General features: G+C 38.2%; 2 protein-coding genes across 2 annotated transcripts in view; one reads left to right on the top strand and one right to left on the bottom strand.

Moving 5' to 3' along the window:
* ELP4 (elongator acetyltransferase complex subunit 4) overlaps window positions 1–24,678 on the bottom strand; it is a 150,524-nt gene extending 125,846 nt beyond the window's left edge. Inside the window, exons 1-3 of the mRNA XM_075425938.1 lie at window positions 24,516–24,678; window positions 18,627–18,662; window positions 5,871–5,992 (exon numbers count right to left, since the gene is read on the bottom strand). Coding sequence (XP_075282053.1) covers window positions 5,871–5,992; window positions 18,627–18,662; window positions 24,516–24,678 — 321 coding nt within the window. The remainder of the gene's footprint in view (window positions 1–5,870; window positions 5,993–18,626; window positions 18,663–24,515) is intronic.
* Window positions 24,679–24,815: 137 nt separating this feature from the next.
* IMMP1L (inner mitochondrial membrane peptidase subunit 1) overlaps window positions 24,816–27,139 on the top strand; it is a 37,324-nt gene continuing 35,000 nt past the window's right edge. The window contains exon 1 of the mRNA XM_075425234.1: window positions 24,816–24,856. The gene's annotated coding sequence lies outside the window, so the exon portion shown is untranslated. The remainder of the gene's footprint in view (window positions 24,857–27,139) is intronic.

Below are 27,139 nucleotides of genomic sequence, written 5' to 3'. Positions count from 1 at the left end.
CCAGCTAGATTTGTAAAACAGTTATTTGTGAACACTGAAGCCTATACATCTGTTTTTTTTAAGCCACTACTTTTATGATACATTTAACAGGCTAAGTAAGATTTGTGTATAAAAACAAACATAATTTCACAACTAAGATCATGAAAAAAAATACCCTAAGAAACAGTCAAGGATTGGTAGATAGGAAACCTGAAATATAAGCCAAACATTTATTTGCTCTGGTTCTAGAAACTCGCTTTGTTAGATTGGTCTGCACTTTTGACTAAGAGTAAGCTTTACCTTTAGAGAGTTCCCAGCATGGGTACTGCTTAAACGGATTTCATTCTTTTCGAACAGAAGCGATTATTTTTTCCCAGCATCGTCTTTCACACCCATAAAACTTCTCTGTCAAGTTTATAGCAATTTTGTAATACAGAAAATTATATTACAATATAATTACAATATTTGTATTTTAATACAGAAAAATGTAAAATAGACATTCCGTTTACTCAACATGCAAGCAAGAAAAGTAAACAGATGAGCAAGAGCTACATAATAAAGAAATTTGTTTTTTCAAAGGAACTTTCAAACTTTGAGACAGCTGCCAGGGTTAGCTTCAACGCTAGTCTTGTGCCACAAGGCTATCTTTACTTCAGCAAGACAGATAAAAGGTGGTAGGAAAGTTCACTAGTGCTGCAACCATAATTGGATTCTGTGTGTTAAGTGATAACATTTAACAGCACGCAGCTGCTGGATCACTGTGACAAGGTCATGTATTTTGAAAATACAATTGGGAAAAAATGGATAATAGGAATGTAGCCCTGCTTCCATATACATTTTTACCTTTCAAGTTGTTATGCTTTTAATGTCTTTATGTAGCATCTAAAAATGTCAGATGACAGAAAAAATACCTCTTGCATTCATACATAGCTTCTTTCACACCATCAGATAGGGAAGAGACAGGAAGAAGTTAGCATAGTACTCTTCGAAAATGGAAGCTTGGAAAGCCCTGGTCGCCAGCCTGATCATTTCTTCCAGGTTTGCATACTCCCTTTTGACAAAACAATGTTTTAGAGTCATATCTACGAGGGAAAAACGTAAGCGTCGTGGTTGAATGTACTTGGCTGGAATAAAAAACTCCACGTAGACAGCTCTGCTTTCTTTCAAGATGTTGTTTGCATACACAGTAACACAACACTGGAGCTCAGTGGGTTGTTTATCGTTGTTGCTTTCTTAAACAACCCTGGAAATAACAAATGTACATTCTGTTAGATTCTTACTGCATTCATCTTTTCAGTGGGAAAAGTGTGCACTTGCTGTTCTTCAGGTCCACTCAGTATAACAACCTTGCTGGAGGTGCAATATTTTCAGTCATTTCCAAATGACATACTTAAACAAAATGCTGTATTTAAAATATACTTTCACTTTTGTTTTAGGGAACTTTTCAGCTTGGTAGGAATTCTTCAAAAACTTGTTCCTGGAGGTTTTTTTGATCTTGTCCCTGTTGTTTTTTAATAAACCATTATACTTCTCCACATGCATCTCCCAGCTTCCTCACCAAGTGACGCTGCATCTTCCCTTTCACTGTTGTTCCCGAGACCACTAGCGCAGTTTCTCCTGACTGACCTGACTTCAGGATACGTCCAGCAAACACAGCGAAGCTGTGTATCTCCAGAGAGAAAACCGTTCGCACATTGTTCACTTTCAAACTTGGAAGTACAAGGACACCAGATGTACAAGGTAAATACCACTTCATGCCTTAGTGTGGGAAGCCTCAAAGGACTTGACTGGGGATAGAATCTTGGGGAATGCATTCCCTTCTAAGAAGGCTATCCTCTGTATCAGTGGTAGGAAAAGCATCCCCACCACATCAAGCAGGCTCACAGACTATGTCAAAGTAAGGTTTTTTTTCTTGAAGGATGTGCTCTTTATCCTCTCTTCTTTTAAGAAAAATCTCCAAAAGGGAATCTCAACAGAGTCCAGAACTATCCTGTAATAAAAATCCAGCTTGAAAATTGAAATTCCATAAAAATGCAGTAATCGCACAGAGCATTCTTCAACTTCTACACAGCTGATGAACAGATGCAGCCCTAGAAAGCAGTTCTGGACCTCCCACTCTTCCACCTCAGGCTTCCAGGTTCCCAGTGCAATGGTCACTGAGGTAACATTGGCCAGGGTCCCACAGGTAAACTGTTGGGCTCCAGGGGATGCTGGTTTCTGTTTCCCAGCATGTATAATGACAAGTGTGTCTTCCTCTTGAGACAAACTTTGCACAGGCTCCATGGTAAAAGCAACTTAACTGAGAGCACTCTTTATTGTCAAGATGTGATCATCACTGGCAAACTTAATTCAATTTTTTCTCATTAAAAGTTGTGAGAATCAGTTCTCCCCCAAGGTCCAGATAAAATAACTACTCAGGAATAAAGGCAAAGAAATTCCTATATAGGCAGTTGAGGCGGTTCCAGAACCTCAGTGCCAAATCTAAAGTCAGAGAAGTGAGAAATATAGAAATGCAGCCACCACAGATAGAGATTTTTTTTTTTTAAGACTGCAACCATACCTTGGCACTAACAAGGAAAATGGGCGTAAAGAACTAAGCTGTTATATAGCTACTGTATTTTTATGGCTTCCATAAGCCAGTCTGGTACCCAGCCTAACTTGGAGTGGATGCAAACCTATTCTAATTGTGGCTACAGTAACGTTCAAGGAAATATTCAAACCCCTTGCTTGCTGTTTCATACAAAAAGCATACCAGTAAGTTAAGATTTCCTCAGTAATAAATATAACCATATACTCAAATTTATATGTTCCATTCTCAAACACATACACTATATGTATCTTCAAAATAGCTGGCAACATCTTTAGAGCACTGAATTATAAAAAATATATAGCCACTAAACACCGTGAAGTTAAGGAAACAGAAGAAAAAACCACCTATTTTATTAGTTTCTCTTTGTTTTTAAGCTTGAGCATGTAACAGCCTTTCATTATTTGTAGTCTAAACTTAATCAGGTGTGGTACTGAAAATGGAATGTTATGATATGTTTCCTTCAGTCATTTTATTATTAAATTATTTTCCATTTACCAATGCAATCAGTTTTATTTCAGGATTGATCATAGAAGTATACCATACTATTTCTTATCTTGCTCACTATTCCCAGGATTTATGCCCTTATAGTAAAAAGTTGCCTTTTGTTGAAGAATATAGAATGAACAGAAATGCTCTCAAATGTTTAAGATACTTTCTAAAAAACAGCATGCATATAGTACTGTAGGTTTTACCAGAGGTGTATAATTTTTCAGTATTACGTCTTAATGCCCATTTCCTAAAGGAGCTTTGACTACAAAAGGCATGAATATGTTTTCAAAGGATGATGGATAAATTGGTGGGTGGTAATATAATATATCTTAGGCAGCTGATCAGGGCTTTTTATCCTCTGCTTGTCTTTTAGTTATACACAATTTCAAGATAATTATGGTCTATAAGAATGTCTTTTCCCCTTCCTACTATCAGCAATATTTGTCTTGGTTATAGGTTCAAGAAACTTCCAATCACATCACAAAATTAGAATAGGGCAATTACAACATCTCAGCAGAGAACTGAATGTATGAATAGACTGGCCACACAATATGGACATAAGGCAGTTAAGGAACTGCCTTTATATAAAATACCAGTTAATTAGAATACTAACTACAGAATATATTGAATCCATACCTACACTTCATAAAACAAAAAACAATCATAAAATGTGTAATTTGGGTTGATATGTACCAAATTTATGTTGCCTTTCCACTAAAGAATACAGTCCAATTAGATATTGAAAATAAACTGATTACTAATATCATTCAATAAAATCTGAATGTTGAATAACATTGTATAGGGAGACATCCAAATACCAAACAGCTCATTTTTATGACAGGAGAGGACTTCTTGAAGCACCTGAAGGTCCTTCTTTTTAAAAGTCAAGTGAGACAGTTGTATGGAAAATGTCTCGACCTCTGTGATTTGGAGACCTAACTGTGGCCAATGCCAGTCTTCGATTGACTTTTTCCTAGTGAGGCAATAATGGTTTTTAGGTAACATAGGTTGGCATTTAAGAAGTGCCTAAGCTTTCCCAGTGTGAAAGTGCATAATTTCCTAGATTGACGCCTAGCATATTACAGGGTTACTTCACTGAAGCAATTTCAAGACAGCAAGACAAATCAGAGAAATCAACTGTACTGTGCCTTGTCTGTTAAGCAAAGGAAGTGTTGAATAGTCAAGCTAAGAGTGGAAAAGCATAGACAAGAGTATTGTTGTACAAACGGAGGAAGAAAACAAGACTTTCCTCAACTTTCCTGTAGTGATATTGTCCATGTATTTATAATCTCTTATAGTAACACCACTACGGAGTTAAAACCGAGGAATGTAGTATTATTACCTAGTGTCTATGCCTGTAAAGAAAGAAGGAAAACTTACTCCAAATCAGACAATAGAGTTCAGTAAGTCCCATCAAACTAATTGATTAGAAACTGGTACAAGAAGGACAGATGTTTGTACCAATGTCTGTTGATTAATTTGCAAAAGCATAAAGAACAGAAGCTAGGAAAAATATGACATGCTATGAATAACTGATTCAAAGATGAATGAAAGAAGAATAAAATGGATGTTAGCTACTCCATTCTAAGCAATTTTAATGCAATGCAATAAAAATATTCATTTGAACAATTTAATTTTGATGAGAGAAACCACAACAATGAACATATATCATATGGTCAGAAAGTCAACGACTTGATTATCAGTTATTTAAAAACAAATATTATTAAAAAATATAGCAAGTTCTTATGTAATTCATACTTCACAGTCAAATTCTAACCTATTTGTTTAGGCTATATTCTAAACCACAAGAACAAATGATAAAAATTTCACCCCTAAATGAATGCTCGTTAGGTTCAAGATAATAAAAAAAATATTATTAGATTTTTCATAACCACAATCATATCATTTCATTAAGAATATACTTCTTCCTGAATACTGCAGATAATATTGAATAGATAAGGCACAGAATCTGCCATCACTAGGTAGGAAAAAAGAAAAGTAATAATTTTGTCCAGAAATAGTCTCTGAAGACTCTGAAGGAAATAGCCAGACTTCACTTGATGCAGAAGTAATCAGTAAATTATATGTTACTTTTGATATTAGAAAAAAGCAGCCTTAGAAAGACATAAAATATTTAACAAAATTTTGTAAGATTATCCTCACACTTCAGCATTTTTTGCAGTGTTGATCAGGCTTTTTCCCTTACAAAATTTCCTTATAATGGAAACTATCAGTGTTTGATTAGGAGCTCACTGAAGTCTGAAAGGAACCTTTCTATACGACCTGATCCAAAGCTGACCATGTTTCCTAGTCAGAATGAAAACTACATATAAAGGAAGTTGTAAAGATGTTAAATGATATTTTTCTTTTCTACAGGAAACTGCAATAAACATCTACACAAGCTGTACACTGTTTCCACCACAATATGCTGGAAGCAGCTTAACTACTCTTCCTGACAGGAAAGATACTACTCGATAGGCAGGTGGAAACTGTAAACAGTTGGGTTTACTCAAACCATTCAACTAAGCCAGACAGCCTTTCTAGTTTTCACCTATAATCAAAATAAAGGATAAGTAAAGTCCTAGCCTTATTTGGCCTTTGGAGAATCTTACTCCTTTGTCTGTAGACGGAGGCTAGTGAGCTAAATTTAATTCCCAAATCTAGCTAATGCAAACACTCCTGCACTTCCCAACACATTCTTATGAATCACCGAGATTAATTAATTTCTTACTACACAACATATACACTTGAAAATGTATTTAAATCCATCAAGAGATTACAGCTTCAATTGTTAAAAGCTATGAGTCTTTACCTTTAAGATGTTGTCAGGATGCTCTTTAGCAGAAGCAACAAACAAGTCATGTCCACAGACAACTCCCTCTGCGAGAAAATACTTGAACAACAAATTGGAGTAAAGACCATATTTATCTTCCTCTGTGAAAACAAGAATAGATGGGATTTTTTCTTTTTTATTAGATAAATAATCTACCTGTATTTTCACAACACTATAAAATCCCTCTTTTGGTCTACCTCCTACAGTACATAATGTACAACAGAGATAACAGGTAAAACAGGAATCCAAAGCTTTAAAAATAATGCTTGATAATATTGTATTCCTAATTTTTCAAGCCAGAGAAAAAGTTCTCAATCATGTATTTGATCCTAAGATATGGATGGGATATAGCAATAGTGCTATCTTCCTAACAAGGTTTCCCATCAGTATCAACTAAGATTACCAAAATCATGGTCTAATGAGAAGGGATTTTGTTAATTTGGGAGAACTGTATTAATATTTATATTCTTAATGCTTAACATATTAATCAATTGCCTAAAATATCTATTAATTGGTGCTTTTCAAAATTTAATCACATTTGGCATGCTAAAGCTACATAAAGGTATCATTCCTTACGCAGATATTCTTCTATCAGCATTTCTTTCAAAACTGTTAGAACTACAAAAATAGGCAAGACAAATGGGTATGTTGAAAAAATAGACATTCTGCAATGCCATTTTTGAAAGCTACCCAGAGCAAAATCTGAAACACATTCAAAAGACACACGAACTTATGGTTTAAGAAGTGGACAATACTTGTTAACAGGCATTGTGAATACGAGTTTACTGAACTAAAAAACCCAAACTCCCACTGACCTCAGAAAGGCTAACATTTCCTTTAGCTTTCTTGTTACAAGTTAAGTATCAGAAATTACCAGAATTAGAAAGTCTTAATGAGCTTCATACAATTAAAACTTATCAAAACTCAAAACCACAGGGGAATTGAATGAGTAAATAACACTTGAAATTTGAACCGTCTCCAATTTTCTTTATTTTTAAGAAATATTATCAATAGCAAAGTTAATGCTAGCAAAACACCATTCCTAACAATATAACTACCCAATTAATTGCAGAGTAAAATTTTAGATCACGCCCTTTCAAGCAACATATTTATGACATTTATTTAGAAAGATATCTGAAATATTTTGTTTTGGAAAAAAGTAAATGCAACAATGTAAGTTTTCACTTTTTCATCTGTTAATCTGGCTGCTGGAAAGTAATACACAAGAGATGTTGTGGCAGAAAAATACAGAGAGAGATTTTCTTTGTACAGAACCAACATAACTCTTAATCCATTCTTATTATAACTTGGAAACAATTTCCTCCCTATTATGAACCACATATGAAAATGTTAAAAGACAAACCACAAAGCCACTAACAAAGGCTGGAAATAAGGAAGTTGTTATTCATATCAAACTTCTAAAAAATACTAAAACAAAAATAATATCACTTTGACATGTACTGGAATAGTATGTTTTGGAACTTAAGAGTCAAAAAGAACCAATGAAGTGGAGCGGGAGGAAAGGAAGAAAGGAGATGCATATCCAAAAAGGAGAAAGAACATCAATAGCAATGAGAAAACTTATGAAACAAATCACAGAAAAACAGCATTGCATTGCTACACTCCTAATACCATACAAAGTACTGACACTTTTGGTGATTAGATTAACAAGAGAAAGAAATTCAAATCACAAGCTTTCATATTCACTGGAGAAGGAATAGTTCCCCCAGAGATATTCCCCATCCTCCACGGGATACTGGGCAAACCAGAATTTATTTCCTGCTTTTTTAACTTCACTTTTAAATTTAGTATTTGGGATACATTTATTTCTTTCATTTTTTTCTTCCTTGTTCTTCAGAATAATCCCTAAAGATACAGCATCAAGATCACCTACTCTGTTGTTAAGAAGAAAAACTTATTTAAAAGTTTCCCTTTCATTAAAGCCAAGAAATGAACTAAAAATGACTCTAAAACAACATTTCAAGATAAACATGGTCCACAACACAGTTCCTAAATTACATAAAACTGGACATCCAAATAAGCCAAAGGGAATATAACAATTACAACACTATTGCTACTAGTACTAGCCATTGATATATCCATCTTATTGTAGAGTCTGAGGGTTTTAAGAACTCAGATTGTATTAATATCATTTACCCTTGACACTCTTAACCTGCTTAGCAGGCCATATTAGCCTTCTAATCTATTTCTAACAACACATTTACCTTTTTTAAAAACAGTCTCATGAAAAATATGGACAGAGAGTATTGTGGAAAGTATGGTACTGACAAATGCTTACTGGTGACAGCGCTGGGTCACTGGGTTCCCTATTAAAATTTCAGCAGGACTGATTTCCACAAGTGTTACAGAATTACAAACTGAAATTTCCTCAAAAGTCTGGAGGTCTTACTTAAATATTGCATGGTTAAAAAGCCACTGCTACTGAAGAACTGTTTCCCTAGTAACTCAGCTCCATAGCTTGTGCTGCGACTGAGGATGTAGGTCCATGTACGAGACTAGGATGGAGACTAGACTCAATTCAGATAAAAGAGAAGCACGAGAACTGAGGAAGCAAAAAGTAGAACTGGCACGGTCTAAAGTTTTGAGGAGGTATTACAGTCTTATTTCGTAAATATAGTCTTTGGAGCCTGCTTAGATCTTAAACTGCTTCAACAAGAGGAAAAAAAACCCAACATGTAGAGTAATTCTCCCTTATAACTGGAGTCCAGGAACACATACAGCTCCTGCCCTCTAAACACTGGCGCTCTCTAGTTATTTATGCTTTGGTTGTTTACTGCAATATAATTTGTAATATATTATTCACAGTATATTGACTTCCACGTGCTACTCTCTATCTATGAAGCTCTCCATTTAAGAACCAAAGCCCCCTAGAAATCAGAGTGACAGCAAGATATCTGCTTTTTTTCTTTTTTTTTAAATTGTCTGAGCTACCTGAAAGAAGCCACCAAGCCTCCCATATAACTACATCACTGCAGCAGATGTCAGTGGAGAGAGACAATTTTGTTAGACCTCCCTCCCCTTGCACAAAAGAGGAAAAGGAACACTAGTCGGGTGCTCTGGAAGGATTCTCAGCTGTAACATTTCCTTCACTCTTGGTGAATCAAAAAAATCTTCAATTTCTTAATTTTTATCTACAGGTTAAAGTTCCGCTTCATCATTTGAGGCACAGAAAGCACTGAGTTGTATTGCATATGGACAGGACTTAAATGGCAATTAATGGAGTATAAGCCAATAACTCCTTTAGTCCAAGTGTTTTACGATTTTTGTATATGCAGGCAACTATACAGAGCGTCTTTCTGGATCAACATTTTTTATATTCATTATTCCTTAGATAGTAAACAACATGCTCAATTTTGTGGCAAACACAACATGGAACCTCCATAAAGCATGGATAAATCTAAGAAATCATACTGTGTGTTGATGATTACTTAACTAAACTACAAGGAAATAAGGCTGGAGTAGTCGAGAATTTTTACTCAAATTTTATTTGAAATGCTGAAATGTTAAAACAAACTATAGAAGTGAAGCAATGGGGAACAGGGATATAAACCCTTTTAATGACCTATCCAAGATTATAATTCATTTTGTTGAGTGACAGACTTATTTGTAATATAACAGGACTAAAGAGGGTCTTACACTGCCATACCTTCCCAAAATATATTTTGCAAAACACTTAGGAATTTTCAGTTTAGCAGATTAGAACACTTACAGTCAGTGTAAAGCCACACCATTTTCCTGTAGTCTTCTTGCATTGATTTTGGTAAGAGTAAACTCACATTAAAAACAGGAAATGAACTATTAGGGAGTGATCCAAATATAAAACACCTCATAGTCTGCTACAGTACTCTAAGGATTAAATGTGTCTCAGAAAGCCTTTACAAACAGTGTATCTTGGATTGTTAAAGTCAACGCATCTGTAAGAATCCCTCAGTTCTTCAATTTGTCACATAGAGGATGGCTTTTTATTGATTCATTTCTAGGTCACTAAACTTTTGTGGTATTCAAAAGATCTAAAGTGCACCCATATGGGGCTTTTCTGATAGCATCCATTGTACCCTGGCTTCAATAGTTATGTTACTATTCAAAACCATAGGAGTACAGCTTTCTTCTTGTAAATAAACAAACAAATCATTTAGCACAGGTACTTCAGTAGCTCACTGATTACTTTCATAAATAAATTGAACAAAACACTTCAATGTATATTTTTTTTCTGATAATGCTCGGACTTTCTATTTTGATGGCTTGGATAAAATCTCAACTGTTATCTTTATTTTTCTAAATAACACCCACGTCCAAAAGAATGACCTCCATTCTATATGTGTAGGAACTCACGCTTCAGTGCATTGTGGTCAGTCAAGATACTTAAGATGAGCCTGGCCCAAATCTTTATTCTTAGCCTCCACACTAAAGAGCTGTCCCGTCAGCAGCCTTCATTGTGAACTTTACTTCTAGCTAATAAGGGACATAAACAAATAAAGAGTCTTGCAGCTGCAGACTCTTTTCTGGGTCCAGTCACCGCAAGTCACAAAACAGTCCGCAGCTTTCTCTGATTCTTTCTAAACAACGAGTGTTCTACAGCTAAGTAGCAGATGAGTAACTAGTGAAGCGTAAAACTACACAAGTAAAAGAAATTATTTACCTAGAAGTTAGGCATATTGTCTCCAGGACAAAACCTCTTCTGATCCTACACATAAAGACATAAATAAAATAGTTCATTGCGATCCTTACCCATTGGTCGCTTTCCACAACAGCATGCTTTCACGGCCAACACAGTCAGGAAGAAGCAGCAGCATTGTCAGAATCAGTGCAATGAATTCCAACATATAACCATGTTAAAAACTAAGGATAAAGACCAATTTCTATTTATGGCTCTTTTCACCCCTAGACTGTATAGGCTACTGAACACATAAGAGACATTCTCAACACCTTTGTGCATGGACTTTCTGTAGCTACCACTCAAAGAAATCTGTGGGTCATGGAATTAGATACCAAATTTTAAGGCACTGGAGTTTAGCTGGGCACAGATAACAAAGGTAGCAGATATGAGTGAGGCACTGTAAATATACAATTTACATAAAAAATAAGAACAAAAATCTCATCTAATTATGGAAATTGGTATATAAACATGTGGCCTTAAGAAAAAAATCTCTAGTCATAACCACTCCCTCTGCACAGAGGTATTAACGTTCCAAGGGAGGGATGGAGAACGAGCACTATAACCTGAAGAGGAACAAAAAGTTACCATAAGGTAACAGATATACATAGATCATATTTAGAATAGGTGACTTTTAAACATCAGTATTGACAGCATGAAGGTCTTTGAAAAACTCCGGACATATTGTGTATTATAATTGCTTAAAATGGTGAGAGCTATAAGAGGAACACATAATACTGCAACAGTGTAATGCACAGATCGCCTTTTTGTTCCCTCTGTACAAAGTCTAGACAGGTTGCCCTAAAGCTGACAAAAGCCTGTCATAGCCTATCAGTATTGATCACCTTCACCAGATAGCTCTGTAGTACGGTACTGTGACCTAAGGTGTGTCTGTAGTTATGAAACATCTCTCTGAACTGCTGCAGGTTATAAGATGTGATTATTTTAACAATCTGAAATTCCATTTAAAAGATACTTTACTAATGTCCACATTTACTAAGCTTGAGGGTATATACTCTGTGTCACTTGCATTTAATTAGCACATGCCAAAACGGAGTTGTCAAGCTCATAAGTCACAATATCTGGCATTTGGCCATACTTTAGGAAGGTGAATTCTCATAACTTGTATTTTGTAGAGTTATATTTAGCAAATCACTGTTTTGTACCTCTCCGGTGATTACTTTTTCAACTTTAAAACAGACGATAAATTCAATTATATTGACAAGTGAAGAGAGTTCTTACCAGTCAGGTTAAATTGTGCATTTAGCTAAAACGATAGTAGCTAATTAAAGTAGCTGAAACTGCTTCAAGGCTTAGAATGTACAAGTATAGACCTGCTTTTAACCAGACAACTTTAACTTTTAATAATTGACCTCAGCTACCAACAAAAACCCTCCTGCTGGTAATCTTTAAAACATTTAGCCGTCAATGACCTTGTCAAATCTAGAGCATCTTAAAGGTATGTAAGAATAGGTTCTTACAGGGTACCCAGGACAGACCTATTGGAGCGTGCTGTAACTCACTATGCAGAATATCTTATATAATCAAGGCTTAAAACAAAATAACATCCTCCTGGAAACTCTTCCTGAGGCTGGCAAAACAGACACACAACAGGTTGAAGTACATCAGAGAGGGGAGGGGGGAAAGGAGTGTGGTTAATCAGCAGCTATGCTGCTTGTTTGTTTTGAAAGGGGAGCTTCTAGAAAGCTGATCTTCTGGAGCAGTTTAAGATGAAACAACAAACAAGTGGTCTCACATTTGTATTGAACAAACTGTTTTGACAGTGTTCAAATTTCATTTCACGAAGTGTCAGAATGCTTGTTTTACCACTTCTTATAAACCCAGCCTAGTAAGACCTTTTGAAATTAAAATGCTACTTAAAATCCCAAACATTCTTGCTATAGGAACAAAACCCAGGAAGTTTCAAGCTTCTCTAGTAGTTAGGATCTTGCATGGAACTACCACATGCCTCAACTCTCTAATCCTCATATAAATAAAATACTGCCAAAAGAATACATTGTAGAATTAAGTTCAACTGAAAATCATGATGCTTTTTATTACTAATTAAATTTTTAAAAACTGTGCATTTAAATTTCAAACAATATTTTACAGTCTTATCAAGTAACCTGTGCCATTACTACATCTGCAGAATACAACAGTTAAAATATTTTAATACCATGAATCTACTATTATTTGGTTAAATTAACCAAGATAATGTGTCAGATAATGAAGACGAGCATTTAATTTGCAAAGGGAGCCAAGCTAAAAGTAATGCAATTTATTCTTGCCTTAGAGAATGCTGAAGGAAGGGGGAAGAATTTAACCTTTTTATAACACTTGGAGTACAACGCAGAAAGATCTTCCTAGGAGGTTTATCACTGACAGCTTCAATCCCATATAATATTAAGCTTGCCTAGACTAATCTCATGACAGAAAATTTTAGTAAACTGACAGGATATTCTAACAATCCAGTTACAATTCTACCTGCCCCAACTTCAAAGATGAGTCTAAAAATCTTCAGACTAATGAGTCATGAATAAATATAGTTCTTAATTTAAGACTTTTTGCATATAATTATATGTTTCAAAATAATATATGGTTAAGTTTTATTTGGGAAAAAAAATAGATTTCAAATCTAAAAGAGACATTCTCCTTCGTGTTTCTGTGAAGTTAATTTTAATATCAGATCACAAATAAACAATCAATACAGGGGATAAGTAAATCAAAACCCACCACCGAGTATTGCTAGCTATGGACTCAGAGGAGGGGAAAAGAAAAAAATCCAGGTAAAAGTCCTATAATTTTCAAATCATTGAATCTTGTCATCTCCTTCTTCAGAACACAAAGCTCACTGCCTTTATACTCACTTCATCTGGTGCCACTAAGGTCAGGCCAAATGGCTAGCTAACCCTATGCTCAACAGTAGCCAAAAGCGGATATTTAGGAAGAGGTACTAAGAACTGAACACGCAAATGTCATGCTTCACTCAAGGACTTGCTCAGCCTCCCACCACTTGTAGCCCAAAGAATTCCTTAGCCGGACTTGGCATCCACTAACCTAGTAACGCAAATGGCTTTCTCTTCCATCGAGCCACCCAGTTTCCCACTGAGACTATGATTTTTTTTTTACATCCACAACACCCTATGGTGAAGTATTCCGCTACTTGATTGCATAGTGTCTGAAGAACAACTTTTTTTTCTTTAATGACAATTTGCCAGCTAGTAGGTTCATTTGATGCCACCCAGTTCATCTACTGAAATGGGCAGTGAATATTGTAATGGGAAGACAAAACAAAACTCATCTAGTTTCATAATCTCTGATCTATGTAAAATGTTAGGTTCTAACTCTTGTTTAATTCTTCCTTTGTCCACAGCAAGATCACAGCTCTTCTCAAACTGAGTGAGAAAAGTAAGATCTCCACTGAAAGCAGTAAGAGATAAAACTTCTATCATTTTTCACAGAAATTGAGTGAAGTTTCATGAGAAAATTTAAGCTTAACTGGCACCTTCTGCCTTGAAAAAGGCCATCTACTTTCTCTTCTAGTCCTCACTGTGCAGTACCTTTCCCTTGTGCTGGCTCTGGTACTCATCTCGCATGTTAGTGAGCCGATTCAGGTCACTAAGCAGACAGAAGAGCCTCCACTCTTCAACTGGGTGAGTTTTCTGTCAACTTGGAGAGCTGAGAGTTGAAAAGCACTAGTGCCAGCTCAAGGAACAACATGATTGCACAGCCAAGAACGGGGAGAAGGATTTGGACAACTTCTTTCAGCAACAGTGAACTGCTGTATCAATTCAATTTTCTAAAAAAAACTGAACTTAAATTATAGCTATTACACAAACGGTGGCCTATATGGAATTAGGTAATGTTAGTTCTTTTTTCCGGCAGGGAACTATTCAAATTACTTAATCTGCACCACAACATACACTAATTTATATACTTTATGTAGAAATCAAGATTTTCTAAGATTCAGTGAGACAGCAATATCTGTCTCTAATGATGGGTAAAATGTAGAAATAAAAACTAGCCTTAAAGTAACAACAAACCATAACAGGAGCAATAACCTTGATCACTTGGCAAACAGAAAATGCTGTTTAGCCTCTAGTGCAGGTTCACATGAGCCCTAGACCAACAAAAGGTAACATCATGTAATCCCAATAGTGGCTAAAACAGATTTCAGATAACTTCTCCCGAGATCTCACTGTTAGGTTCTTCAGTGTTAAGACTAACTCAAAATACTGTAACAATTCAGAACATTTTAACCAAAATTCTAGATACAAATGCAGTCTCGCAAGTGATGGCTGTCATCCCACAGTGAAAGTAAACACAGATAAAATGTTGGGACCACACCGTTTTCATCCCTTTCAGAAAACGATTGAAAATTACTGATTAAATCTTTCTTAATGCTGAAAAGCCACACTCTAAACAGCTGCTAGCCTGCTGGTGCCTATCACTAGAGACACGATGTTTTTGTCTTTGCATAAAATTCATGCCAATGAATTCTAAACAATATTACTAGAAATACCTTCCAGTGATCAGAAGACTAAACTTCTTGGAAGTAAAAAGCCTACTTCAGAACATCAAGAAGGATCTAATGGGAAGGATGCAACGGCATCTCTTCAGTTGTGAAGCTAGTTTGGATTACAAACATCAAGAATGCAAATTATCAATGAACACAGAGTATGGTTCCTAGCTTTGATCATGAGAATGCCATTTGAAATCGTGTCAGGAACCTTACTAAAGTGAAGATAAACGGCATGTCCTGCTTATCCTCTATCCACAAATTCATTATCTCATACAGAAAGACTATTCAACCTACCACTGCTACTTAGATCCTTGTACTGGGTTTGCATGGCAAGGTTTTGGTAGCAGGGCGGATACAGGAGTGGCTTCTGTGAGAAGCTGCTAGAAGCTTCCCCTATGTCCAACGGAGCCAACGCCAGCTGGCTCCAAGATGGACCCACTGCTGGCCAAGGCTGAGCCCATCAGTGACAGTGGTAGTGCCTCTGGGGTAACATATTTAAGAAGGATGAAAAAAAAACTGTGGTGGAACAGTAGTGGGAGAGAGGAGTAAGAATATGTGGGAGAAATGACTCTGCAGACCCCAAAGTCAGTGCAGAAGGAGGGGGAGGAGGTGCTCCAGGCACTGGAGCAGAGGTTCCCCTGCAGCCCGTGGAGCAGACCATGGTGAGGCAGGCTGTGCCCCTGCAGCCCATGGAGGCCCACAGGGGAGCAGAGACCCACCTGCAGCCCGGGGAGGGCCCCACGCCAGAGCATGGGGATGCCCGGAGGAGGCTGTGACCCTGTGGAGCTGGTTTGCTGGCAGGACCTATGGCCCTGTGGGGACCCACGCTGTTCCTGAAGGACTGCACCCCATGGAAAGAACACATGGAAAGGACCCACACTGGAGCAGTTCATGAAGAGCTGCAGCCTATGGGAAAGACCTACGCTGGAGAAGTTCATGGAGAAGTGTCTCCCATGGGAGGGACCCCACGCTGGAGCAGGGGCAGAGTATGAGGAGGAAGGAGCAGCAGAGACCAACGTGTGATGAACTGACCGTAATCCCCATTCCCTGTCCCCCTGCGCCACTCAGGGGGAGGAGGTAGAGAAATATGGAGTGAAGTTGAGCCTGGGAAGAAGGGAGGGGTGGGGGGAAGGTGTTTTAAGGTTTGGATTTATTTCTTATTACCCTACTCTGATGTGACTGGCAATAAATTAAATTAATTTCCCCAAGCTGAGTCTGTTTTGTCCATTACAGTAATTGGTGATTGATCTTTCCCTGTCCTTACCTCGACCCATGAGCCTTTCGTTATATTTTTCTCTCCCCTGTCCAGTTCAGGAGGGGGAGTGAGAGAGCGGCTTGGTGGGCAGCTCACATCCAGCCAAGGTCAACCCACCACAATCCTTGTTTTCTTTTGAACTATAGTTCAAGGCCTACAATTCAATGACTCCTCCCAACAGCATTCAAAAATAGAAACTGTATTTATATTTTCTAATATTCCAGTTCTTTCTTTCCTTCACTAATGGTCCTAAGACTTCTTCAGCAAGCTCTTAAAACACTCTGCAGGCACAATCTATTTAATACCACCCAAATCACCTAGATATGTGCTAGTCTGCTTTTTCCCTAGGCAAATCTGAAATCTAGTCACTGTTCTCAATCACGATAGTCATGAGATTTCAGCTCTTCTTCTGGGTGAAGATTAATACAAAAATTCTTAAAAGTTTTCCCTTTCTCAGTATCAACTCTGACTAGCCTTTCCACTTTGTCAAGCAATCAACCAGCCCTTCTCTTGGGCTTCTCATAACTACCAAGATACTTAAGAAAAATCTACACTAAATCTACACTACTCTTGATAATTCTTGCTAGTTGTATCTTACCCTGTACCTGAGTTTTCCAGATTTTGTCTCTACACTCCCATTTTACAATTTTGCACAGATCCTTAACAACCTGTGAGGCATTCAAAAGCTCAGGATTTAGCCAAAATGGTGCCTTACTACACTTTAAATCTTCTGCAATGAGACACTGGCCTTTTTATCTGTAATAACACCTTTTTGACTTTTGTCTTCCAGATTTTACCTACCAACTTCAAACCCATTGACAGTTATCTTCCTGTAATCCACTGTTTAAATGTCAAACAATAAATTAATTTTTAAGGCTTTAAGGCGGGGTTTTGGCACTTAAAATGTAGGCACTCAGACATTGCTTGTCATATCTCACATAGCTTTGCAATGTGATATGGGTTTTCATTACTCCTACAAATAAGGAAATTGAGGCACTTTACCTCCTTTGTGAAAACAATCACACGACTTTCTAGACTCCAACAGTTCAGAGAAACTGCAGTGACTGGAAAACTAAGAGCTAGATCCGTTGTCCTTAGGTTTCTAGTTCTCTGTTCCAGAAACTCAGCATCAAAAAATAGTATTTAAACTGTTATACTATTTAAGATGTGAACACAGATTACAGATGCAGATGTTTTCCACATAACTACAGGTGTTTCTCTAATAACATTTCATTTTTTCATATAATATCAGTTCTTTTTGCTAGGAAAGTAACAAGCTTCAAAGTTTCTCATTAGAACTATTAATCTGACAAAGATTTAAAATAGGAAAAAAAAAAATCACACCTCGAACGTCATTCAGCCCTTACATCATTTTGAAGTAGTTTTGTATCCTTAGAAGCCCAAGATTTATGAACTGATGTGACAAATCAGATGGCATCTACTTCATTTTCTCTTCTGCAACATCAATCGTCTATACTTATGCACTAAAATTCTAAGCACTTACAAGAATAACTTGTAAGAGGTTAGTCTTCCCTCACAAATGTGGTTTTACCTGTTATGCTTAAACTGAGGGGCCTGGGAAATGTTTCTTGGCTCTAAGTCCACTATGGACCCTGCAGATATGAAGATAAGATGCATGTGTACAATAGTTCTCTTCCCCTTTGCTACACTCTAAACAGAAAGGAAAACTGGGCATCTCATCCGCAGTGGAGACATGGCACAGTCTACACAGACAGTTTCAACATAGGCTGAAAAGGGAATTTAATCATCTCAGTGTGCCTCAGCCACATCCTGACAGAAAGCAGGCTTCCATCAGCTTTCTCTTAGTCGATTCTGGCAACCAAAAGACTAAAAGATTCTGTATTTCACACCTTCCTCAGAAAGCCAAATTAAAAACAAACAAACAAACAACGAAAACCTTTGTGATGACATACAGTCTGAATCTTACAGGAAATAGTAGTTTAGAAAACCTTAAATAATTTGAAAATTTTCATTAGAAGTTGTGAAATTTGCTAAATTCCCTGCTTTCAAACAGAGTTCTGCAGTGTTCTTCTTGGGGGCTCAAACCTGTCTACAAGTAAGGTATTGATCAACCTCCAGTAATTCTTGAAATAGACAACAGTCCACTCTGCAAGCTATCCAAACTGAAGGGGCCTGAGAGTTATACTTTCTTAAAGCCTGAGTTTAAAAAACAATGAGAAGTTGAGTTATTTGATAAATAACATTAAAATGAGCAAAACATAGCAGAAAATGGCTTTAAGTATCTATATATTCTATACTAACCAATAAGAAGAAGGGTTCCAACAGCTACGCCTCCACCTGGAAACAAAACAAAATGAAGAATAAAGTAAGACTACATTTTAATACTATGCTAGAGAACAATTAAGTTACCTTAGTTTATAAGTCACAGAAAGGTGATAACGGGGAATTTAAAAATATAAAAGTGAACAACATTTTAATTACCTTTGCAATACTTCCTACAATTCTCTATTATGAAATAATTATACATTACATGTAATTATATATTACACGTTACAATTACTTTCACAATATACTGTACTATCATCATTGTGGTAAAAAGATCCTGCAGAGCTCTACGTAACTACGCTCAAGTACTACAATAACGATGTATGGCCTGAGCCAGCAAATTTTCACTTGGATGACTCAAGTGAGTAAACATTCTCCAAATTAAATCTGTATTAATCACTACCAAGTGATATTCCTTTGTACTAAGAACCATGTATGTAAAGTGACCTACTAAGAGGCTAGCAAATTCCCACTCACGTCAATCAGGCAAAATCCTGGCTCCACTGGTTTTTATCTTATTACTGAAAACAGACATGACAATAAGGCAGGTAGGATTTCACCCAACAAAACCTGGACTGACAGATCATAAACATCATAACACACATCTGAAAAAAAACCCAAAACCCCTATTAAAGTCTTCTATACCATGTCTCGGACATGAAAACAACTCTATGAATGCAGTTGATTGAAATATTTCTTCAAAAATAAAAATACATTTTGACAGACTTATACATGGCCACTATTATTTTTCCTTCTTTTTGCTTAAACAATTACAATCAATGCTTATGTTCCAATCACAGATGACTGAAGGAATAATAGACAGAATAGAATGTTCCCAATATGTTTTGATAGACAGTTTCTTATCCCATTGATCTCAACAATGTGGAGGACGAGAAAAAAAAAAATCTATGAACTCCCATTCTGACTGCTTTATTTCCTCCTCAAAGAGACGGCAAGCATAATTAAGTAACAATAGCTTAAACGGTTGTCCCAAGTTAATAAACATAGTGAGAGAAGAACTCATCTTTTATTTCAGATGAACAGTAAACTGTTTTATAACCTGAATTTCAAGACTGCAAATAGAGGAATAACTTGCAATCAGACTACAAATATTTTGTTGAACAATCATGTAAGAGTGTGACAGGAAGGCTCAAAGTTCCTGGAAGTGTTCAGATGGCCACATGTAACCAGCCTATTGTAGTGTTTTCAATGAAGGAAACTGCAGTACGTCTTCTGCAGTGACATGCTGCTTTAAAAGCAACTTAGAAGCAAACTGAATCCCATCAGCACAATATCCAAACCTCTTGATACAAGAAGTGAATTCTGGACTGCATACATGGACTCTAGTGAACAGGACAATTCAATCTATCAATTTAAGAGCTCATTAAACTTCACTTGAAATTGATTCTAATAGGGATTGGATCAACTTCTTAATCTTTAGCTCTGCTGGTGCGACTATGAATGTCTGCCACACCTGTAATGTTGATATCTACCCCGAAGGAAGAGAAAAACCCAATTTCTCTCCCATAGGCGAAAAAGTGCTAGTATTGTTGCATAACAACACCTGAATTAAAACCACGACAGAATCACTCTGCCACCATGCCATGATGTATCACAATTTGAGCAGTACATCACAGCGCAAATGTTTAGTCAGCTACTAATTTCATTGTTGTAGTTCCATACATCACAGATTTTTTAAGCTGTGCTCCTGAGTCAAGATGTACAAATGCCTCAATATTTATGGCAAGTTTATCAAGTAATCAAGCATTTCCTCGATATTTAAAAAACCACCAACTTTAAGTACTGTTTATCAGAAAGTTAGAATCACTCATGAAATCCCCATGTTCTAATCTATCAATTTTTGTTTCATCTTATTTCTTCAGGAGCTAAATGCAAATGAATCCCAAAAATGTACTATAGTGGAAAGCAAAAAAAGACCAAAATCAGAAATCATACAGATTGTTGATACAAAGTATGCTTCCAATATTCACTGCATGCAGTTGTTCAGGGAGACAGGACACATGGGCTAATAACAACAGTTGTTTAAAACTAGCACGTGTTCTATACAGCACATAGGAAAAAAATAGCTCAAAATTACGAGATTTTACCAAATCATAGCCTGGTGTAGTAAAGATGATCAAAACAGCCATAAGTAATGTATTACCTCATGGCAATAAGGACTTAAAATCCTGGTTATAAAAAGTTCATTAGTAGCCACTACAGAAGTAGTGTCTCTTCTGCTTTTAAATGGTTTGCACAAGCGACAATTTGTTTGTCAGACAGTATGTCAGCACAGTCAAAACTCTCACAAGCTGTATTTTCTGATCATCAATTGCACTGCCTCTTTCTACAAACCAGAGTTGCAATATACGTGCACAGACTCTGGTTACTAAAGGCAAACTCAGGTCAGAGGATCGGCTTTACATGATAGAATGTAAAACTATTGCAGTTACCATGGTTACATATGCATATTATAATGAGCAACACTAATAGTAAATTAAGCAAAATCAGACAACAGGAAAAAGTAGCAGGAATGCTGACAGAATCAAAAGAAAGAGGTAAAATCTTCAAGTTTCCTAAGAAAACTGCCATGAACTTGTAATTCCTTCTAACTCTGCTATTTTAGCTTTTCCTTGCCAGTATTTAAGGCAGTAGTATACGTAAACAACTAAGCAAGACTTGTAACTTCCGCATTGCTACTTAGAGTGAAGAGATTTATCACCTTATAGACAGAAACACAACAAACTTCGCAATTTGAGAAGGGTCCCCATTATTTTCAAAGTGTATCTGTGACCTTTTTTCAAGCAATTAGAAACAAAACAGTCAATACCAAGCATGTGATAGTTATATTACAGAATAGTTACAGCTCATTACAGAGAACTCCTTCAGCACAAATCAGGCATGTATAGTCTATAAATCTTGAAAGTAAACTTGAACATAAAGCCTGGCGATGTAAAGAGTGCCTTAATGGTAACACGGCATTTGAAATCCAAGCACTTGTCTACCACTTTTGAAAGAAAATACATTTATTAAAAAGAGCTACCTATCAACAATAATGTAACAAATCAGCCAGTAGCTGTGGGGTAAACAAAATTCTTCCATGTATCCTCTGCCTTTTCCTCTCTTCAGAAGTTTCTGATTGGACCTGTGTCTGACAACACCATGCTTTCCCTTACTCACGCTTATTCATAAGCTGTATCTTCAGGTCTGGCAAATAATAGCATATCTGGGTTGCAGCTTCTGGACAAGGCAAACCTAACTCCAAGCCAAAACCGAGCGATCTAGAAGACTGCCTGGTGACCATTAAAAAAAACATGTCTATGAAAAATACCAAACTAAAACAGTTTATAGTAACTTCCATTGGGAATTTATACAAAAAAATTTGTCCTCAGTCCCTGGTGACAATAAAATTAAATATTTTGTACAGTCAATTATTTCACTCCTAGTGAGAAAGAACAACAAAACAAGTAACAGTGTTCTTTAAGAAACACATAAACAACATTCTGCCAAACACTTATGAAGCATTTCCACACACACTCAAAAAGGACAAGAAGGAGACCAAGTACAATACTTCTACATTCACCAGCATAGCTGGCTGCATCAACAGCAGCTCAGTCAGTTGGTCAAGGGAAGTGACTACTCCCCTTTACTCAGCACTCATTAGGTCACATCTAGAATACAACGTCCAGTTCTGGGCCCCTCGGTACAAGAAAGAAGTAAAGATAAACTTAAGTGAGTCCAGTAGAGAGGCAATGAGGTGGGACAAATGACCCAAGAGGAGTGGCTAAAGGAACGGGGCTTCTTTAACCTGGAGAAGAGAGGAAGACTTAAAAGGAGCCTGCCGGTACCCAAGAGAATTTACTGAGAAGACAGCAGAGCTGTTCTTGAGATGCACAGTGGGAGGGCAAGAAACAACAGGCATAAACTGAAACAGCAGAAGTTCCAAGTGGATACAAGGAAAAATAAAATTCCTTATGAAGATGATGAAGCATTGGCCTGGGTTGTCCAGAGAGGCTGTGAAATCTCTGCCATTGCAGATTTTTCAAGACTCAGTTGGCAAAACCTTGAGGAAATAACTCTGAATTCAGTGCTGAGCCTGCTTTTAAGGTTGCAGCAGATGAATTACTGAGGTCCCTCCCCAGCCTCCAAAATCAATGACTCTGTACAGGTCTACCTAGCTGGGCAGTCTGTCTCCAGCAATGCCTAATACCTCGTATCAATGGAAATTTTATTATAGTACAGCATGTCTCTGGCATGAGTCTTTGCTGGCTTACCCACTCAGCCTCCAGAAATCAGTGATTTAAGGGCTAGGAGGCTACCAAAGATTTAACATGGGAATAGAGAGTTTTCCAGTTTTTCAAAGATGCTACAACCCAAAAAAATTTTCAAAAGTTGTTATTCCTAGGGTTGAAGACCTTCCTTGATGTTCAAGTGTAACTCTTGTTAAGGTTAGGAAATTACTGAATATTTCCAAGACAAGGAAAATGGTATTTTAGAACGGGTCCTGGGTTTACTGGAAGAAGCATCCTCAGTTTCCATAACAAACCACCAATTATGTTAGCTAGTGCCTGGACATTTGGGAAACTGTCACCACAGGAGCTGTCTAAATCTTCTGACCCACACCGTGCAAAATCCACTGTTTATAAAAGGGAATATGAAGAAAAACTGGAATATTCAATGCAAATGTTATATTTATGTAACTAAAGGGTTTCACAAATTACGCTCACTGAATTAAATACTTCTCTCTTAAGGAGGAAGAACTTTCTCCGCAAGGATGCCAATCCCTGATGAAACTGCAGGTGTTCCCTACCAGACACACACATGCAAAAGATACAGAAGTGTGATTCTCCTTAAGATACACAGGCTCCAAAAACCTTCTTTATAAATTGGATACAAGTTTTATATCTACCCTTAGTCATATAGAACACCCTTAGAAAGAAAACTGGTATATACTTGTATTCCATGTACTCCTCCAAGGAGGAATGAACAAAGCGAAAGTCAAACCTTCCTCACCTAAAAGTAGTTCCACCTACATGCACTGAAGATGTACTGCAGCTGTATCAGTAGTTGTAACAGGATCACGCAACCCTAGTGCATACAGATAACACATGCTGTTTACAGCCGTGAAACGAATGAGTTCCCAATCCAAGTAAACAGTACTAGTTCATGCCACAGATTACAACAGCAATGGTCGCAGTCCAAGGAACTATCCAGCATCTTGACACTGACAGCAGGCAACAGCAGATTCACAGACAGTAAGAAGAGCATCGCACCAGTGTAACTTATCGAAACGGGGCATTTATAATGATGTAGCAGTGGTGAGCAAGACACAAAAGCCACACTGAGAGTCCAGCCGTATGGTCAAACACATCCTAAAAATTGCCACACCGAAGAACCAGAACTACACCACATTCAACTCAGTTAATTCAGCAACCCTGCTTTTCAAACCCCAAAACTTCAGACCCTTTACATTTCAGACCATTTGCTTGGATTACTGGTAACTGAAACTGACAGTTTGAAATATGACAGGAATGTGTGACTAAGTAAATTTACAGAGTAGCTTTCCACTCTAGGAAGGTTGCTTGAACGGATGCAAATGAATGGTAAACGACAATCCTAGGGGGGCGGGGGGCCTCACGGCGGGAAACAGATCCTGCTTTGCCCCCTCCTCTGCCCCCGCCCCCCCCCCAAGCCCAGGAACTATGGGGAAGGAGGAGAAGCCTGAAGGAGCAGCCGCGGGGTGATGGGGGGTAAACGGCAGGCAGGGCCTGGCAAAGGAGGGGGCAGCCGGGCAGGGGGTGAGGGGCCGCAGGGCGGGGGGTGGGGGAAGGGGGGCGCAGCACCCAGGTCCCGCTCCCCACCAACCTAGCACACAGTCCAGGGAAGGGAGCCCGCTGGAGAGCAGCAGCTGCCCGTGGCGAACGGAAGGCCGAGTGCCCGCGACAGCGGCCAGGCGGCTGCCGGCCGCGGCTTTCCGCTGGAAGCTGGTGGCCCCGCGGCCCCGCGCCGCCCCGCCGGCCGCCGCCATCTCGGCTGCCCGTCGCTTGACAGGAGCGAGGGGACGCCGGGAAGAATCAAGCCCTTTCCTCTCCACCAATGGGAGAGCGGCAAGGGAAACGCACTATCCAATGGGAGACCGCGTTGTTTGCACGTCGTGGGCTGAAGGGGCGGGGGAAGGGCTGGGGTGCCCGGTAGTGAGCAGCCAGGTGAGTGTGGTGGGGCCGGCTGGGCTGCCGCTTCGGCGGGGTCCCGGAGCTCTGGTCGAGCTTGGGGGCCGGGGCTGAGGGCGGCCGGTAGCGGGAGGAGGGGACGGCCGCCGCGTCTCGTCCCGCCCTGGCACGGGGCCGGCGTGAGGAGGCGTGGGTAGGGGAGTGCCGGTGACTCGGCCTCGCCGACCATGCCGCTGAGGGGAAAGACCCCCTTTCTTTCCTGGGGGGGGGGGCGTTGGAGTGCCAGAGGTGTTAGTAAGGTTTGAAGCAGAATAAGTTGTGAAGAGGGGGCGGCTCGCCTGGCCTGTGCCCTTTGAGTTACCTCGCCCGTCTCTGCCGCACCACCGGCATCGTCCTCTTCAAAAAAACCTTACCTGTGTGCGAGCCTGGACCTGAATAGGGAGGAAAATGTATTTGTAAAACGTTCTCTTTTCTTTTACTAACGGTATTTAAGTAATTGTGTAACATGGTATAAGTGTGCTTGGAGTCCCTCTCTTGTTCGTAAGTAGCCGCGGATCTGTAATAAATCTATGATTTAAGACCTCTAACTTGGAAGCAAGATCTTGCCTCCATACGGTGGCTCTGGACCGTGCCATAAGCTAAGAGCTATAGCAGAAAAAGTTGCTTTACGTGAGAAATATAATTTCTGTGCTTTGTTATCATTTGTTGTTGAGTCCGTTGCTGATACCATAGAAAATTATTTTGTGTATTTTGGGAGATTATAGTGTCCTTCACTCTGTATTAGCAATTTATGGACACCAGCCTGTGGCCTTGTACATGGCAGCAAACAACTGTGCTAAACTGAGTGTATTTAACAACTGATGAGATATCTGAATGTGGTATTTCTTTTTCTGTTCTTGTTATACAAAGACATTAAAATGCTTTTTATCTTAATGAAAAATTTTAATATGCTTTCTTTGTAAATCAGTACTTTATAGTACTCTGAATTTAAGAGAAATTCCTGTGAGCATATAGAATAGACGCTATTGCAACTATTTGTATTTGTTTTTAATCTGTTGGTGTTTCAGATACATCACAAGCTGCTCCAAGACATTTGCACAGTGGGACGTACTGATGAGGCTCTAGTGTTATAATTTCCCACTCTCAATCTTTAATTTCAGTGAATTATTTTTGTTATTGTTATAAACCATGGTTTTTGAACACCTATGGTTGTTGAGCCTGTCATTTTTTTTAATCAAGGAAAAAAATAATCCTCGTACTGAGCATGAACAGCATGAAAGAGCAACAATATTAACAATAGTGAACCTCAAAGTTTTTCCTTCGTATCAAATTCATACTCAGGAGTATGAAGTTTCAGTATTATTTCTTTGTAGCTGGTGAAGTAGCATTCATTTTGCTGCTGGCCAAGCTTCTTTACATGTTAAGGAGTGGGCAGTTGAAGATCTTTATCAGGAGTGTCAAGAGGTTGTCTTAATGTTTTATATTTGCTGCTAAACTGTGAAATATTGAATAATAAAAAATTAATTTCAGATGTAGATTATTGTTCAGTTAGAGTTAGAAGTTTTTGTCTTTAGAGGAAAAATCAAAGGACACATTTAAAAACATGGCAAGAAAGAAATACACCTATTAAATGTCACTTCTGTAGGATTTGACTAATGATTTGTGTTTATATGGAACAGGAAAGACTTAACAAAGTCAAAGCATAATTCACAGTTCTTTTAAGAGTTCAAGAATCACTTGTTGTGAGTGGGATCCTGCAGTGTAGATTCTGTGTAGTTGAGTGAGGAGGCTGAAACTTGGAGTTCTCCACTTTTAAAACATCATGTAATCTCTTCCATTTCTTACTCTATTGTCATTCTGGAGTCCAGATACCTAAATATTTCAGGTATGAGTGCTTGCAGATGTGTGCAACACTAAAATTTGCAGTATATCTGTTAGAGAACTTTTTAGTAGAATGCTTGTAACCCAAAGAGGGTATCTTTGGTAAGTCACCACTTGCCTATCAGAAAAAGAACCAAATTATATAGAATCATAGAAAGTTTTGGCTTGGAAGGGACCCCTAGAGGTCATCTAGTCCAACCCCCCCGCAGCGAGCAGGGACACCGCTAACTAGATCAGGTTGCTCAGAGCCCTGTCCAACCTGGCCTTGAATGTTTCCAGGGATGGGGCCTCCACTACCTCTCTGGGCAACCCGTTCCAGTGTTTCACAACCCTCATTGTAAAGAATTTCTTCCTTACATCCAGCCTAAACCTACCCTGTTTTAGTTTAAAACCATTACCCCTCGTCCTGTCACTGCTGTCTCTACCAAAAAGATTGTC

Source organism: Opisthocomus hoazin, chromosome 7 (genome assembly GCF_030867145.1).
Source record: "Opisthocomus hoazin isolate bOpiHoa1 chromosome 7, bOpiHoa1.hap1, whole genome shotgun sequence".
Taxonomy (NCBI): Eukaryota; Metazoa; Chordata; class Aves; order Opisthocomiformes; family Opisthocomidae; genus Opisthocomus; species Opisthocomus hoazin.
Note: the sequence above shows the minus strand (reverse complement) of the source record. Positions and strands in the feature narration are given on the sequence as shown.